We start from the raw sequence: 16231 nt of genomic DNA on the forward strand, positions 1-16231 counted from the left end.
TTATTACCTATATATTGAAGTAAAAAAGAAGTCAAAAAAGTTTTTATCCCAGCTATGGGAACGATTTATTGTTAAAAGAAGAGGGAACTTTGGGGTCATTTTCTATCGAGCGAAGTTGTAACATTCATGTTGTTCAACTCCATAACATACTCACCAGATCCTGAAATTTAACATATATCGTTTTCAGATTTTTCCATTGCGTTTTCCTATGTTTTTAACGGCTTCAAAAAACGAGTGCGCGCAGCGTCTACGGAAATATATCGCCTTAAGCTTAGCGGCTGTCAGGGCTACGACGGCTACTTTGGTTTTGGAGCGCAAGATGGAATTTCTAATCCTGTCAGTCAGTTTGACACCAAGGATGCTGCGCTCCATCGCCCTCTGGCAAACCTTGAGGGAGAGCTTTTGAGCATTAGTCAAAGACCAGGTCTGGGCGCCGTAGGTCAGGATCGGAAGAATGCACATATCCATGAGTTTTCGTTTCAGCGATATGGGAAGGTCCCCCTTCATATATTCCTTCATGGACCAATAGCTCTTCCAGGCATTTTCGGTACGTCTTGCGACCTCCTTTTCTTGTCGTGCCTGGAAAGAGACTATTTGGCCCAGGTAAATGTACTCATGGACATATTCAATTCTTCCGCCATCAACTTGAATCCTACATTTGGCACCGTTCGTCATTAGTTTGGTCTTTGACATGTTCATCTGCAATCCGATCTCGAGGCTTGCCGTGCTCAACTGTTGGAGCATGCTTTCGAGTTCTGTAGCCGACGTTGAGAAAAGGACGATGTCGTCAGCAAAGCGAAGGTTCAAGGTTTATTATACTTAAACCCATTTTTATAAGGGTATCGCATATTCATTATAAATAAGGTGCTTGAGAGTTCCAAAAACGTACCTATTGTCAGTTACTCATATTTCATTTTATTTACAGAGATATTGCTTGAGCCGTTTTTGAAAAAGTTCGGCATCAACAGCAGAAACACTGGAATTCTGAAGATCGCCAGTGCTCATGGTAACGCTAATCTGAATAAGGTAGGTACCATGAATACCATATTTTATCATCATCATTCCCTTGCCCTTTTCCCATTATTTGGGGTCAGCGCAGCAGAACATCTTCCTCCATACCTCAGCAATCCAACCATATAGCCTGGGTTAAATGTCCCACTTTATAAAAGGTCCTTTACTGTATGTTTCAAAGACGTCTCGCTTTGTTATTTTGGTCCTACTTATGCTCCGACCAACTTGTGACTATTCATGACGTCTGACGAACTCTCTAATACAACTTCAATAAACATTGTCCAATTGTCAAGTCCTTAACCCAGAGTGCCCATACCGTCACAGATGTGGTTTGAGGTTTGTGCTCTGCATTTGGTACCTACGGTACCTATCATGTAACTCCTGTCCTTACAGAAGCTGTACGGAGGCCCCGTCCTGGACTCGAGGTGCCACGACGCCCTGCTGGTCACGAAACCGGAGTCGGACACTCCCTGGAGTGATGACTTCCACGTGTATTCCGCCAAGTGGACTCCAGGTGAGTAAGCAGCAATTAACAAAAGGTCGGAAGACTAGAGTGTCCTACTTACCTAGTTTGTGGTATTCTTGTCGAGAAAAAATGTAGTCTATGGGTTCTGATATTTTTTACAACAACATACAACAACATACAATCACGCCTGTATCCCATAAAGGGGTAGGCAGTGCACATGAAACTACTAAAGCTTCAGGGCCACTCTTGGAAAATAAGGGGTTGAAAGAAAACGAAACTATGACATTGCAGTGACAGGTTGTCAGCCTCTCGCCTACACCACAATTTAACTATGGGTTAAATTGTGGTGTAGGCGCCATAGTCGCCTTCTACAACAATGATGAAAGCTCGTTAAATCAGTCGGACTGGCCACAGCCACGAAAATACGGGAAAGCGATAGAGAGAGCTACTATAAGCTACTTAACATTGCATGATCGATGATCAATTTGCAACTGATTTTTGCAGGCATGAGGCATGTGAGAAATTATAGTAAATTTCGTAACAGCTCGTAGTAAAAGTCACACATTAGGTACGGTCAGATATGTTACCTACTTAGCTAAGAATGACCTGACCTTAGATTTCCCAAACCTGTATTTTTTCCAGAATCCCTAATCCTGTCCGTGGACGGCGAAGTGTACGCAACCGTGGAGCCAGCCGCCAATGGCCTGCGAGGCAAGTTGCCTGAGACCTGCTCTGGTGTTCAAGCAAACGGCATTGCGCCTTTTAACGAATTTGTAAGTTATTTCCTCTTCTATTGCAAGGGATAAAATGAATTTCTGAGTTTTTTCATTATCTATTGGCATTCTGTGTTCTTCGGAGACTGAACTACTTCGGGAATCGAGCTAAAGTAAAATTCATAATCCTACGGACTAAATTTACAAACGACTGACAGGTAAAATGATACCAGGAACAGCAAAATTAAAATAGGGAAGGGTATATGTCGATAACAATATATCGACAAGTTGTAAAGTACATACAACAGACAAGTTTAAATAAAGAATAAAGTGTTTAAATGAAAGAATAGACCTTTAGTCTTGTAGCAGACTACTGTCAGTAAAATCAAGAATAAGTATTGTATCAGCAATTCCCGTCAACTTTGTACAATGCCACGTCAGCAAATTTTAATTGATCCTATTTTGTTACCAACATTTAGTAATATAATTCGACTTTCGTAAGATATATACAGGATAATTGTTATAATTAAGAAAATATAGATACTAGAGAACCTTAATGACGAAATAAAACTTAATAAAATCTCAATTAATCAACAAAATCTTGGTAACAAAATAGGAATTAATAAAAACAAATTTAACTTTTCCCTTAATTTTTGTACAAAGTTGACGGGAATTGCTGGTATATGAGTTTCAAATAAGAGGTACACATTTTGGTTTGTTCTATGTATCTTCGAGGTAGTGGATGGATACCATGCATTTTTACCCACTAGTTTTAAAACATAAAAACGTTTACGAGCCTGTAGATAAAAAATAAAATACCATGTCCGACGATAATAAATTATCTGTCACGCTATGGCAAGTATATAATAGATATCTGTATAATTTTCGAATAATATTATTGCTGCTTCGAAATAAAAAAAATATCTCTAATTAGCGGTCTACAAACCTTTTGATCTGTCGAAATCACAGAAAAAGTTGGTATATTGATTAGCCGATCAAATTGCCAATTTCATTGTCCCGTCTGGGTGCACCTTAAATCTACGATATAATAATAATTTTAATATCGATAAGAACGACACTGGCCAAATTGTGGCAACATTCGTTCACACTTACTTGTCAATTTGGTCCGTAGGATTATGGATTTTACTTTAGGTACGTGCATCTTCTTCTTATCGTGTTGGTTTTCCTTTCTTTTTTATACAGTAAGTAGATGCCCAATAGGCTGCAGCATTAACAGCCCTGGCTTTCGCGTCTCTCAGATGGTTCCACCAAATTACTTATACAGATAAAAAAAAAAACAACGATTATGTATGTTCATATCTCACAACTCCGTAATTGACCACAGTACACAAAAGGATGATTTTTTTCGTGCCAAATTGTAAAATGTATGATAGTCTTAATATACTCCACCAAAATGTCTGCGGTATTTCAAACAAAGCTGATGAAATCCAAATTTACATTGAATCACAAAATAAACCATTACATTATGTATGTTTAAGTGAACATTTTTTGAACAAAAATTCTATTAGTTCTCTGAATTTACAAAATTATAAAATAGCTTGTCACAACACACGGCCGACAAAAAAAAGAGGTGGCACTTTAATTTTGGCTTTAAATAACAGAGACACTGAAGTTCTTGCGTTTTGTGACAAACTGTATTTAGCTGAAGGGTTTGAAATTTGTGGTGTAAGGGATATACATACGAGTCTACACATCTGCTGTTGCTATAGAGCACCATATTTTAAGAATTTTGATGTTTTCTTGGAAAGGTTTGAATTACTGCTAGAACAACTTTTCAATAAAAAAGCTATTATTGCTGGTGACTTCAATGTTAATTTAATAACTGATAATAAGCACCGTAATAATTTTCTTAATCTTTTAAAGTCTTACAATTTTAAGCATCTTATCAATGATGTCACCTTTAGAAGAAATGATTCTCAATCTTGCGTCGACAACTTCATTACAAATTTGTCCAGCGATTCAATTTTGACAACTGAAGTTGATCACAACGGTCTAGCTGACGGACATGCTGCTATTTTTTGCGAATTAGAAACAGAAACTAATACGAATAATGATCTTAACCAAAGATTTGTGTTTAGGGAAAAAAGATATATAAGTGATAAAACAAATCTCCAGTCATTTCGAAATAGATTAATAAATACTTACTGGTATAATTTGAGCATTAGTGAATTTCTTGATAACATCTCACATTTTTACAACGATAGTTTTCAAAAGACTAAGAAAAAAATAAAATTGATAAAGGACTCCAAAATTAAGTGGATAACTAAGGGTATTAAAGTAGCGAGTAAAATGAAACGTGTATTGACTAACTTAAACAAAGAAACTTGTGACAAATCTATACTAGATTATAAAGACAAATATATTAATATCTTTAGAAGAGTTGTCAGATATGCAAAACGGGCAGCAGTTCAGTCAGAAATAAGTAGTGCCAAAGGATCGGCAAAAGTAATATGGAATGTTGTTAATAAATATCGTAACAAATCTCACAAACCTGAACTTGGCAAAATTATTCTGAAGGTAGAGAATGAGGTTGTTGATAATCCTCTAGAGATAGCTAACTTTTTTTCAAAGGGTTTCGACCATAGTAATGACCCAAACACTGGTGATATGCCTTCTGCTGTACATCTACTTGAACAATCTAATAGTACTAAATTCAATAACATATCTTTTCATGCAGTAACTTCAATTGAAATAATGAAAATAGTTCAAAATATGAATAACAAAAAATCTAGTGGTTTTGACGAAATGCCCATTTCTGTGGTAAAAGATTGTATAGACTTGCTAGCAGAACCATTAGCTTTTCTCTTTAATAGATGTTTCGATTTTGCAGTATTTCCCGAACAGTTAAAAGTGGCTAGGGTCCTGCCAATTTACAAAAAAGGATCAAAAACTGACCTTAAGAATTATCGGCCGATATCGCTTCTTCCAGTTCTCTCAAAAGTTTTTGAAAAGCTGATCAAATCACGCCTTTTAGACCATTTCACACTGTATGATGTCATCAGCCCTCGGCAATACGGATTCCAAAAAAACTTAGGGACTGTTGACGCTATTGACTCTCTTGTAAATGATATTTTGACAGAGCTTAACAATGGTAAAAGAGTGGCGAGTCTTTTTATTGACCTTAGTTCTGCTTTTGATTTAGTCGACCATGCTATTCTTATGAAAAAGCTCGATTTCTATGGGATCAGAGGCAATGCTTACCAACTCCTTTTAAATTACCTTGAAAATAGAAAACAGTTTGTGGAAATACGAAACGTTGAAAACTCTTTCGAAAAATCTGTTAATTCCGAAGCTGTTGATATTAAACGTGGTGTCCCGCAGGGCTCCATTCTCGGCCCTTTACTATTTCTCGTATTTACAAATGATCTCATAAACTATATCAAAGGTACTGTCAAAAACTGTAATTTGACGGTTTATGCAGATGATACAAATACAACGGTTTCTGCTGACAGTATTGACGAGTTAAATAAGATTATGAATGATCTAGTTGTAATATTTAGTGACTGGTTTGCAAAAAATAATTTACGAGTAAATACTGATAAGACTAAAATAATAGTATATAAATATAACTCTCACAAGACTGACAAACTTGAAGTGTCAATGAATGGAGCTGTCATAGATGTAGTAGAACAGGTTAAATGTCTCGGTGTACGCATTGACTCTTATCTAAACTGGAAGCATGAGTTGGAGGTTGTCGAGAGCTCTATTGCATCATCATGCTATGCTTTACGCTGTCTTAGGGAGGTCATGGGAATCGATCAACTCAAAACAGTCTACTATGCTCTGATAGAATCTAAGTTAAGATATAGCATCAAACTCTGGGGAAATAGCTACAAATATAATATCAGCAGAGCCCTTATAATTCTAAGAGAGCAGTCCGTACTATTTTCCGCATACCCCCATGGGTCTCGTGTAGACACTTTTTTAAAGAGTTGGGAGTTCTCACAGTGCCTAGTTTGTATGTGTTGGTGTTGCTCACAAAGCTTCTAAGGAACGAGTCTTCTTCGGAGCAACATGAACGCCTACTTACGCGCACCAAAAATATGAAGGTAAAGTTTCGTCCCAGACTCGAGGTTGCTGCACATTCCGCTGGCCATCAAGGTATATGTATTTATAACCGATTGCCTACAGAACTTAAAATCATTACAGATTACGCTTTATTTCAAAAAGAACTAAAAAAGTTTTTATTGAGAAGTTGTTTTTACACCGTAGACGAAATTTTTCATAATGTTTAATAATCTAGGCTTACCATTTTTATTGTACCATTATATTTAGTTTTAAGGCTTCAATTCAAACACAATACCTGTATTGTTTTCTTTGAATAAATATATGATATGATATGATTCTTCTTCTATTCCAAGTGGCAAAGTTGTCCAAGAATTATTCCGCCTTTGCGCTTTTCAACGAATTCGTAACTTCTTCCACTTCCAACTTTCCAACGTTATTGATGTTTCGTTGTCCAGAATTCCTTGATATCTTGGCTAAACCTCCAAAAGGTACAGCGACTACAGACTATCAAATTAAAGTATTAATTATTCTTTCAGTTCTACCTGACCCTCGGCGTGGCAGTAGGAGGAAACACCGAGTTCCACGACAATGACTCAAACGCCAAACCCTGGAGGAACGGCCAGGCCACCGCCGCCGCCAACTTCTGGGAGAACCGCTCCTGGAAGCAGACCTGGACCCAGCCCCAACTGGTCGTGGACTACGTGAAGGTCGAGGCTCTGTAAATCACGCAGTAAACTTGAATAAAATGTTGATGAAATATTCGTTGACCATATTTATTTTATGTGTCGCAGCATGGAAATGGTCTATGCTTGAGTGTGTTTGACTGCGATACATCGTCTTTATTTGTATGACCGAAAATGGATTCAGGTGTTAGATTTGAATTGGAAGCTATCGCAGTCAACTGCACTGCATTTCTTTAAAGATTTTTAAGGGTTATTCTGAGTTCCACAATAACGAATCAAACGCGCCCAAACCCTTGAGGAACGGCCAGGAGTCTCGAAGCTACAAGTTACAATTTACAAGTGGTAGTCAACGCACGAGCGATAGAGATATATATCTACGAGCGTTTCGTTTCGTGAGCGTTTCGTGAGCGTTTGTGCCATTCGGCTACGCGCCCTGAAAGGTTATAAAATATCTAAAATGACAATGAACTATTTGTTGGACCTTTTTTTTTGTTTCTTCTAATTTTATTATAGGTACTTTGACCCCGCCGAGGCTTTGTAAAGAGTCTTATAACTTTATTAGTGATGTTGAACTTTGGAAAGTTGTGAAATAAAATGGCAATACTAATGAATGAAATACCTACTCGTTGGATGTTTTCCTTACCTACTTTTCATTTGATAAGACTTCTTATTTTCTAATCATTTCTACTATTGCAATTTGTTTGTTTATTGGATACTATCAGAAACATAATTTTAATGTCACGGAAAGGGTTTGTTCCAGGTTCGTTGTATTCAGTAGATTCGCCGATTCACGGGAAATTAATGCATCATCAAAAATGACAAAAAAAAAATTAAAATGAAAATCGGTATTGAACAAATAAATTTATTGAATCACAGAAGACAACAATGGAACAGCACTATAGTGAGGAAGAACGTGACTGAAAAGGCGACGGGAAAGCAGCGTTCTAGCGCAGACGCGACGCGCGCGCCGAGCGGCCGGCGCCGGCGCCTGCGCGGTCGGGATTCCTCCATTTTACTTAGCAGCAACCACCTGGGAACAGATACATGTGAAAAAAAAATCTGTCGAATTAAGAACCTCCTCCTTTTTTTTGAAGTCGGTTAAAAATTATTTACGTGACCAAATTTACGGATATAGTTTTAAATAAAAAATAAAATAAATAAATATTATAGGACATTCTTACACAGATTGACTGAGTCCCACGGTAAGCTCATTTATTAACTAGGTACTGTAAGAGAGACGGCCTATTGGTGAAGGGCATCCATACATTTAAACCACATTTTGATTCAATATCTTTTTATATTTTTAGGAGCTAAATAACAAGCGTTCACTCTCAATCGCTGCTTCTATCTGAATGCCCCCGTCAAGTGTTCGTTCTCCTTGACGTTTTATCTATTATTCGTAATTTAAATCGGGGACTGCCAGTCAGCGAACATCAAAATGCTGTAAAAGGTTTCATTCCGTATGTGAAACCTCTTACATATCCCTCCCCCTTATGTTAGAAGCAGCCATTGTTCACAATACTACACCCTATCCTAATCTACCCTGACTACCGGTTGGCCCTACCTAAGCTAGGCCCCCCTACACACACAAAAAAAACACTCCTATCACCCAATAGTGACAGCCTTATTCAAGGTAGCCAACATCTAACACTATTTGCGTGGTTGCCTAGTCCACGGCTGAGACCGCCAAAATTTGGATAGTTGGATACTTGGACTAATAGCCAAGGTCCTCGCAAATTAGTCAGATATCAAATATTTTATATTTTATGTTGTGTAGGTAAATTACATATTTAATGATATTGAGATTCATATTATCTTTTTCTTCTGTGACAATTTGATATGTTTTCTCTGAAGAAGAACGACGTATTATTAAGCAATAATATAATTTATTGAAATTAATTTCCATAGAGTACCTAGTCTGTTCATATTCTTTGATGAATACTTTTGCATGTTAAATTGTATCTTGTTATTTAATGCATGTTAGTTATAAGATGTAATGTTTTGAAAAGAAGTTGCCCGCCGAGTTTCTTGCCGGTCCCATAGTGGATACCCCCCTCCCAACTGAGGGGGGACTGAAATCTTCTCGAGGCTGAGGCGTAGGGTTAGAGCCGGCGTAGCTTTATTTGACGTTCATATGCGCATTGTAATATGCCTACTTTAAAAATAAATATTTCATTTTCATTTTCATTTTTTTTCATATGGACTATGGTTAGGAAAACCAATAGCAAAAACCTAACCCCTGCCCATCGACTAGACCCTTTTTTGAACTTTCTGACAGCTAATTGTCTGTGGCCATGACTAGATGACATTGACATGACAGCTGTTAGCAAATTCACCTAACTTCAAGTAAAAAAAACAAGGCAAAACATTTATTCTACACATAAATAAACAATTAAATATTTTGAAGATGCCGATTCTTGTTGGCGGTGGCGTTGAGGTGGGGGCTTCTCATGGCCGCCAATCTTCCCGCCGCGCCGGTTGCGAAGTGAAGTGGAGCCCGAACGGCTCATGACACCTCCTTCCTTTTACAGTACCTACTTAATAGTTTTTGCCCGCGGCTTCGCTCGCGTTAAATTCGAAAATTGCAGAATGATCCATAAAAACTGCCACCCCCCATTTTAGGAAAGTGAGGGGTTCGAAAGAGACAGAAATTAGCCTATGTCTCTCTCCATCCCTTCAACTATCTCCACATAAAAAATCACGTCAATTCGTCACTCGGAAAAGGCGGACAAACATAGGCACACACACTTTCCTATATATTATGATATTAAGTACGGATGACAATCAAAAAGAGATTCCAAAATTAAACCATGAGCGTAGAGAGTGAACAAAAAGAGTCTTGAGCGTTGCGAGGGTTTCACAACCTTATTTATCCATTACCCCACCGGTATGGAACCTTTGTGATGCTGAGTTTGTTTGATAAAAATAAAACAGTATACGACGAAATACCTTTAGAGGAGCAGTCGTTGCAGCCCTTGTCCTTGCAGCCGCAGTTATCTTGGCAAGTGCCGTCCGGGCAGGAATCTAAGAAAAATGACGTTTAGTATTTTATTATTAAATTAGTTAATAAAAGGAATGTGCAGTAAAAGATACACAACGACAGGAAAAGCTGTTAATATCAAAATCAAAACATAATATACACCTTGTTTTTATTGAATTCCGTTAACTTTGGCATATAGTTCGTTCCATTATAGGAAACAGAATGGCATAATTAGTTTTCTTAAATACGTTTAAAAAAAAATATACCTGCGATTAATGAGACTTAAAGTAGAAAAAAAACTCTTCTTTAAAATATAATCTGGTAATTGTAAACTGTAAAACGACGAAAAGCCACTGTGGTTGGGGTTGTTAGAATTGACTGGATGATTATTAGTTGAGAGAGCTATAAAAGCTTGTATACAAAAAAAGTTTTTTTTTATGTATAAGCACTAGGCTAGATTGAGGTCTATAGTTCGATCCGTCTTATAAACATGCGCCACTGTATATATAACATTATAAGCAAACATTTTTTGGGCTGACAATAAGGGTTCCTTTGTCCTAAAAAGTACAGCTTAAAATCTCACCTTTGCAAGGCTCGCAGGGGGAAGGCATGATGAGTTCAGTCGGTCTTTGGTTTTATCAAACTGTGTCGGATCCGTCATTCGGTTACGTTTTATACGACTGCAGCGCTGCAAAAACATTCGGAGCAAGGTTGGGCTTATTGTTCTGTCTGTACACAAATATCCGGTCGCAACTGTTTGAACTTGGAGCAAGTGTTGCCCGGGAATCTCAAACGTCCAATGACTATCTGACCCTCTTATATATGTAAGTAAAGGACCAGAAGTAGAGGTATTATATATGACTACGCGCCAATTATTTTCTTCATACTAAATTGAACTCTGTCATCCCATACATCAGAATAACAGCGCCTTCCAGACAATAGTCATATATTTCTGGTTAGGCTTTAGTATGATGTAGGTATGGGATTTCGGATAGGGCGCCAAACGAATCGTTTTGGAACCACTGTTTAAAGCGCGCGGTTATTTTATGCGATAAACGCTACGTTACACGCAGTGCGATAGACGCAGATCATTTCAAGTCAGGTAATATAATTATAGACCATTGTTTTACGCGGTTGATGCAGCGGCAAGCGCAGCGTGAGACGCGATGCGTCAAACGCGCATATAAAAATATTTTATCTTCATAGTTTATGTAAGGAACATCCTTGTTTATTGCGTGAAACGTGGCCGTTCAACGCAAGCGGTTAGCGCTTGCGCATATTCGTGTTGTTTTGTGCGTCTACCCACATTTGATGGAGGAAGAATAAATCATTTAGCATTGCATCTCAACTCGATTAATTATGACATTAATTAATTATTAATTTTATCACTATGGCAAACTTAAAGAAAAGTAAAATTATGCCATTTTCAAAGGAGGGTTATAAACTCCTGATTGATTTAATTAGAGATCGACCGGTTTTTCTATGATCTTTCACACGAACATTACAAAGTGGATGGAAATTGGCGAAATAATCGAGAAGTCTGGTGAGTTTTTTAACTTAACACGTTCACCTGCTTGAAAGACACTTTAAAACTAAATTCCAAATATACCTTCTCAAGTAATCGCTGCGGTAATCGCAAACAATTTTAAAATACCGCTGCGAACGGAGCGTCAAACGCATAAAACAATATTGCACTATGTAGCTCCCACGTAAAAAAAATGACAATGTGCTCGCATCAGTAACGCATGCGTTTGCCGTAAAGAAAAGGGTGCCTTGTTTTGGAACGCAGACGCGGTAGACGCATCCGTTGATCGCATTCGTCTGACGCTGCGATCTCCGCATAAAACAACCGCGCGCTTAAGTAATCTAAATCAAATTGACGCACAAATGATTGCACAACAAGAAACAACTGTGCCCCGTTATTGTGTACAATATACTTATGTAGTTACGTTGTTTTACAACAGCGAAAAGATTATCAAACAAAACTAAACCCAACGTTTTGATTTTAACCAAAACTGTGAATATCCTTTTCATATAATATAGAGGTACGGACACTACGAACACTAATATAGTATTTTATACAATCGTGATATAATACAAAGCTTTTCAGTCGAGTACCATGTTTAGGCCACGAAGCTTGCTGAGTGGCCTAATAGTACGGTACGAGAGTGAAAAGCTTAATTATATCGCTATTGTATACAATACTTTTTCTACGAGTCATCATCTCTTCATCATCAATGGACGGAAATATCATCATTCATGCAAGTTAAAATTAATGTTAATAGCGTCGTTCACCGTTGTATCAACATCGAATTACCTAGCAACCAATTGTTTGTAATAACCGTCTCTGATTGGACGATAACGCGACAGATAAAAAAAATGTGTTTCAGATGCAGACAAATTTGCCAGGTATCGCAAATTAGTATAGAAATTGTATGAAGTTCTATTTTTGAAATTATTACAGTTAACTAAAGTCAACTATAATGGGATTATTATAGTTGAGTCGGAACTGCCATAGAGTATCCAACACTGAAAGTTAGCACTTATAGTTTAGTCTGTGGTGTCCTAATTGACAGATTACAGTCGACGAGTAGAAAAAAAATTATAAATTCAATTTGACACAGCTGCACCTGTCGGGAGGTCGTTCACCTCCTCAGTCCTCTGGAACAAATTTTTGTACATTTTCCAAAAAACTATTGATGAACTATTAATGAGTAACAGAAGCTTCTAAATTTCTAAAAAAACAAATGCTTTCAAGACTGTTATTTTCCGGGAAATCTGGTTATTTTCCAGCGACACGCACGAGTAGAGTTACTCCTAGCGGAAACCATTGTGGCACTTCCGCTCTTTACAACGACAACCTTCGCCTGAAATGAAGAACCATATTTAAGAGTTTTACATTATTTTACTATACCATTCGGACTCGGAAAACCGACGGAATCGTTTTCAACCATGTGCCAGACTGTAAAAGGTAAAATCGAATTATTTGAAGTCCTTAATTTAGGTATTGGTACCTTTAAAATACAATAAAAGTTTATTTTTATTCTAACAAATGATGAAGTAAATAAATAACCTATAAATAAAAGTAAAAAAAATACATTTACCAAAATGTACAAAAAGTGTCATTACATATTATTATCATCACAAAAGCAACAAACTACAAGGCAAATAATTAAACGCCTACAAGTTTTTAATAGAAACGTGTTAAACAAACATCAAGAACGATTTTCTAATGTTTGTAGGCGTTATCAATGTTAACCCTTCGTCTGTGTTTGATAAGGATCCTAACATAAGGCGTTGGACTTTAAAAATGTACATAAAAGTAAATTTTTTATGACAATTTTTTGACAGACACAGACGAAGGGTTAAATATCATCAATGCTATTTTCCTTACAACCGTGTACCTATATCGAGTCAATTTTTAGCAGTAAAATATGTATAAGCATGTGGCTCTCATGTATGATTTAGGTATTAAGTTAGTAATAGGTACCCCCAATAATTTCCTACTGGTAGAAAAGCGGTACTATTTACTACATTGTTTCTTGCAAAGTATTATAGGACATTTTTACAGATTAACTGAGGCCCACGGTAAGCTCAAGAAGGCTTGTGTTGTGGGTACTCAGACAACGATATATATAATATACAGCGTGTGGATTCATACGGGCGAATAATGTATCCAGTTATAGTATCTGATCATACGAATCGTGTACTATAATCATTTTGTTAAAAAGTGTTTTTAATTAAGAGTAATTATTTTTTTTAATCTGACCAAGCAGCAATGTACCCCGTCCAACTTCATACGTTGACATAAACGTCATGTCGTAGTGACGTTTAGGTAGGTACGCTAATTGATGTGGACGTAATACATTGCGTGCTGAATTATTATGTATGAAAAAAAATATTTCATCTATTAAAAAAAAAACAAGTAGTTAGGCTACTTAGGTCCGATACTAATCGTTACTAAGATATTCGCCCGTATGGAATACACACGCTGTATAAATACTTATATACTTACATAGAAAACATCCATGACTCAGGAACAGATATCTGTGCTCATCACGCAAATAAATGCCCTTACTGGGATTCGAACCCGGGACCGCGGCGCAGCAGGCAGGGTCACTACCGACTGCGCCGACTGCTAACTTATTCATAGCTTAACAAACTTTTTTAATTTGAAAAGCGCAATGATGAACTTTGACATGAATAAATAGTCAATAATAAAAAACAAACAATATCTTAGCTTCATAACCTTAAAATTATTTTTTCATTACAGAATCCGTCCACAAACAGCAATATGCAGACACTCAAAAATCGCAGCCGAAAACCAAAATGGAGCCCGTAAAACTAGAAAAAACCGTCGAGATCTGCCCTCTCGACTGCCCCTGCCGACAGAAGACCAGCTCATACCTACCACTTCTCTTCAACATACTTGGCATATTATTTGCAGTGTTCGCAACATATATGATGATCACGACAGATTCCAACCTATATCTGATATTCTGGATATGTTACTCTGTTCTGCGACGAATGATGGGGAAGAACAAAGGGTTGAAAATGAAAAAGGACTGATTTTTTTTTTTGTGCCTGAATGTCTGTTATTTATTTATTTAAAAGTAATTTAATTGTAAGTAATTTATTGAATATTTATTCAAAAATAATGTACCTTAGTTAATATTATTAGAAAATATTTAAGTACTTAGTTAGCTAACTAAATATATTTATTTGCGCATTATGAATATTTTTATTACGCTCATTAGGTACCTACATAATTACTTTAGGCCGCTCAAGGCGGTTTTGGTAGACCCTCAGTGTCTATTACTAGCTACCCTTTACCATTAATTTAAATCCGTTAAAGTAAACTGTTAAATTCACACAGACGTATTCTGGTTTTAATTATAGGTTATGAATTAGATATGGATCGGATTTGTCAAAAGTGACATCAAACACGTCACTTTTGCTATACTAAACCATGAAAATACCGACGTACAAAACGTACTTCCACTAAATGGACCTAAGATTCAAATTCCCTTAAAAATGTAGACAAAAAATGATCAGTCCATTGAATTTAAGTAACGCGAAAAATCAAGATCATTTCTTGCGAGTCCCCGTTTAAGTTTTTATAATGTTTTTTGTGTAATTTGTCAAATCTCTTCGGGCGTTGTTTTTTAGTTCCACGCGTCCAAGGCCACGGGTCTAAGTTTTTTATCTCCCACGGAGTGAGTTTCGTGAGATGAGTTGATATACTTACTTCGACTTCGTTTTTATGCTACTACGTTTTATACATATTTTTGGCACTTTGTCCGCATACCTTGACTTGTGCATATTATCTTTTTGTTTGTGACAATCTTAAGTAATTTTTTCGTTTACCATAAGGACAAAATTTGCTCGTACCGTTATACTATACAGAGCGTTGACGATTATGTTAAGATCGACACATTTAATATTAGGTACATAATTATTTTGTTTGCTTCTGTCGTTACTCGGCATATGTATGCTAGATAGATATCTACCAATAAAAAATTACAACGAATTAAATAATTTAAAGACAAGATAACAAGTACCTATCCATCATTTGAATCAATATTAATTTGTGATGATAAATATAATGGGCTCGACAAATTGTGCTAAACATAAAATACATAACAAATACATTTACAAAACAAAACAAAACTTTGTGAAAATATAAACAAAAATTAAAATCTCAATGAAATAAAAAACTATATATTATAACAGTGCACCTACCAGCACCGTTTTCTCGATTTCCTCGTCTAATACTTGGCTACCAAAAAATAAATCAAGTCGGAAACTGCGTCGTTGCTTGTTTACTTCAGTCATCGCCAACCTTAGGAGCAAATAATATAATATTAGGTATGTAATATAAGTGAGACATTTCATTATTTTAGAGTATATTTTATTTAAAAAAAGTACTTATTTAACTAGTAGGGAATGTGTTCTGACTGGCCATTGCATTAAGTTATAATTTTATATCGGTAATACATTACATTATTAGTGTTATTACATTACATTATACAGTTCGGTGGCAAACAGTCCGCCTGATGGGAAGCTAAGCTAATACTTATTTCTAAGGACGGACGGTTCGAAGTGTCGACCACCGAAAGGACAATAGACGGAACAAATTAGTTCCGTAGGTAATCCCGTCGTCAGCACATCGCACCCTCGTTGAGCTTTGGCAGCCTTACTCACCGGCAGGAACACAAAACTATGAATAAGGCCTTGTGTTGATTTGATTCGGGCCCAGTACTATTGCTATTGCTATCTGTAATCATGTACACGAACTGAATAAATATATAGGTACCTACTTTTATCATTTTTAGGGTTCCGTATTTTA

At 36.7% G+C, this 16231-nt stretch overlaps 2 protein-coding genes across 2 annotated transcripts; both read left to right on the forward strand.

Moving 5' to 3' along the window:
* Positions 1-691: 691 nt before the first annotated feature.
* LOC125236118 (beta-1,3-glucan-binding protein-like) lies at positions 692-6980 on the forward strand. Its single transcript, XM_048142815.1, has 5 exons — positions 692-734; positions 839-1026; positions 1405-1525; positions 2120-2250; positions 6756-6980. Exons 1-5 carry the CDS (start codon positions 692-694, stop codon positions 6939-6941), a joined length of 669 nt encoding a protein of 222 aa, XP_047998772.1. The 3' UTR covers positions 6942-6980.
* A 5790-nt stretch (positions 6981-12770) lies between these two features.
* Positions 12771-14461, forward strand: LOC125236072. Its single transcript, XM_048142758.1, has 2 exons — positions 12771-12853; positions 14156-14461. Exons 1-2 carry the CDS (start codon positions 12835-12837, stop codon positions 14449-14451), a joined length of 315 nt encoding a protein of 104 aa, XP_047998715.1. The 5' UTR covers positions 12771-12834; the 3' UTR covers positions 14452-14461.
* The last annotated feature ends 1770 nt before the right edge of the window (positions 14462-16231 follow it).

Source organism: Leguminivora glycinivorella, chromosome 18, assembly GCF_023078275.1.
Source record: "Leguminivora glycinivorella isolate SPB_JAAS2020 chromosome 18, LegGlyc_1.1, whole genome shotgun sequence".
Lineage (NCBI taxonomy): Eukaryota > Metazoa > Arthropoda > Insecta > Lepidoptera > Tortricidae > Leguminivora > Leguminivora glycinivorella.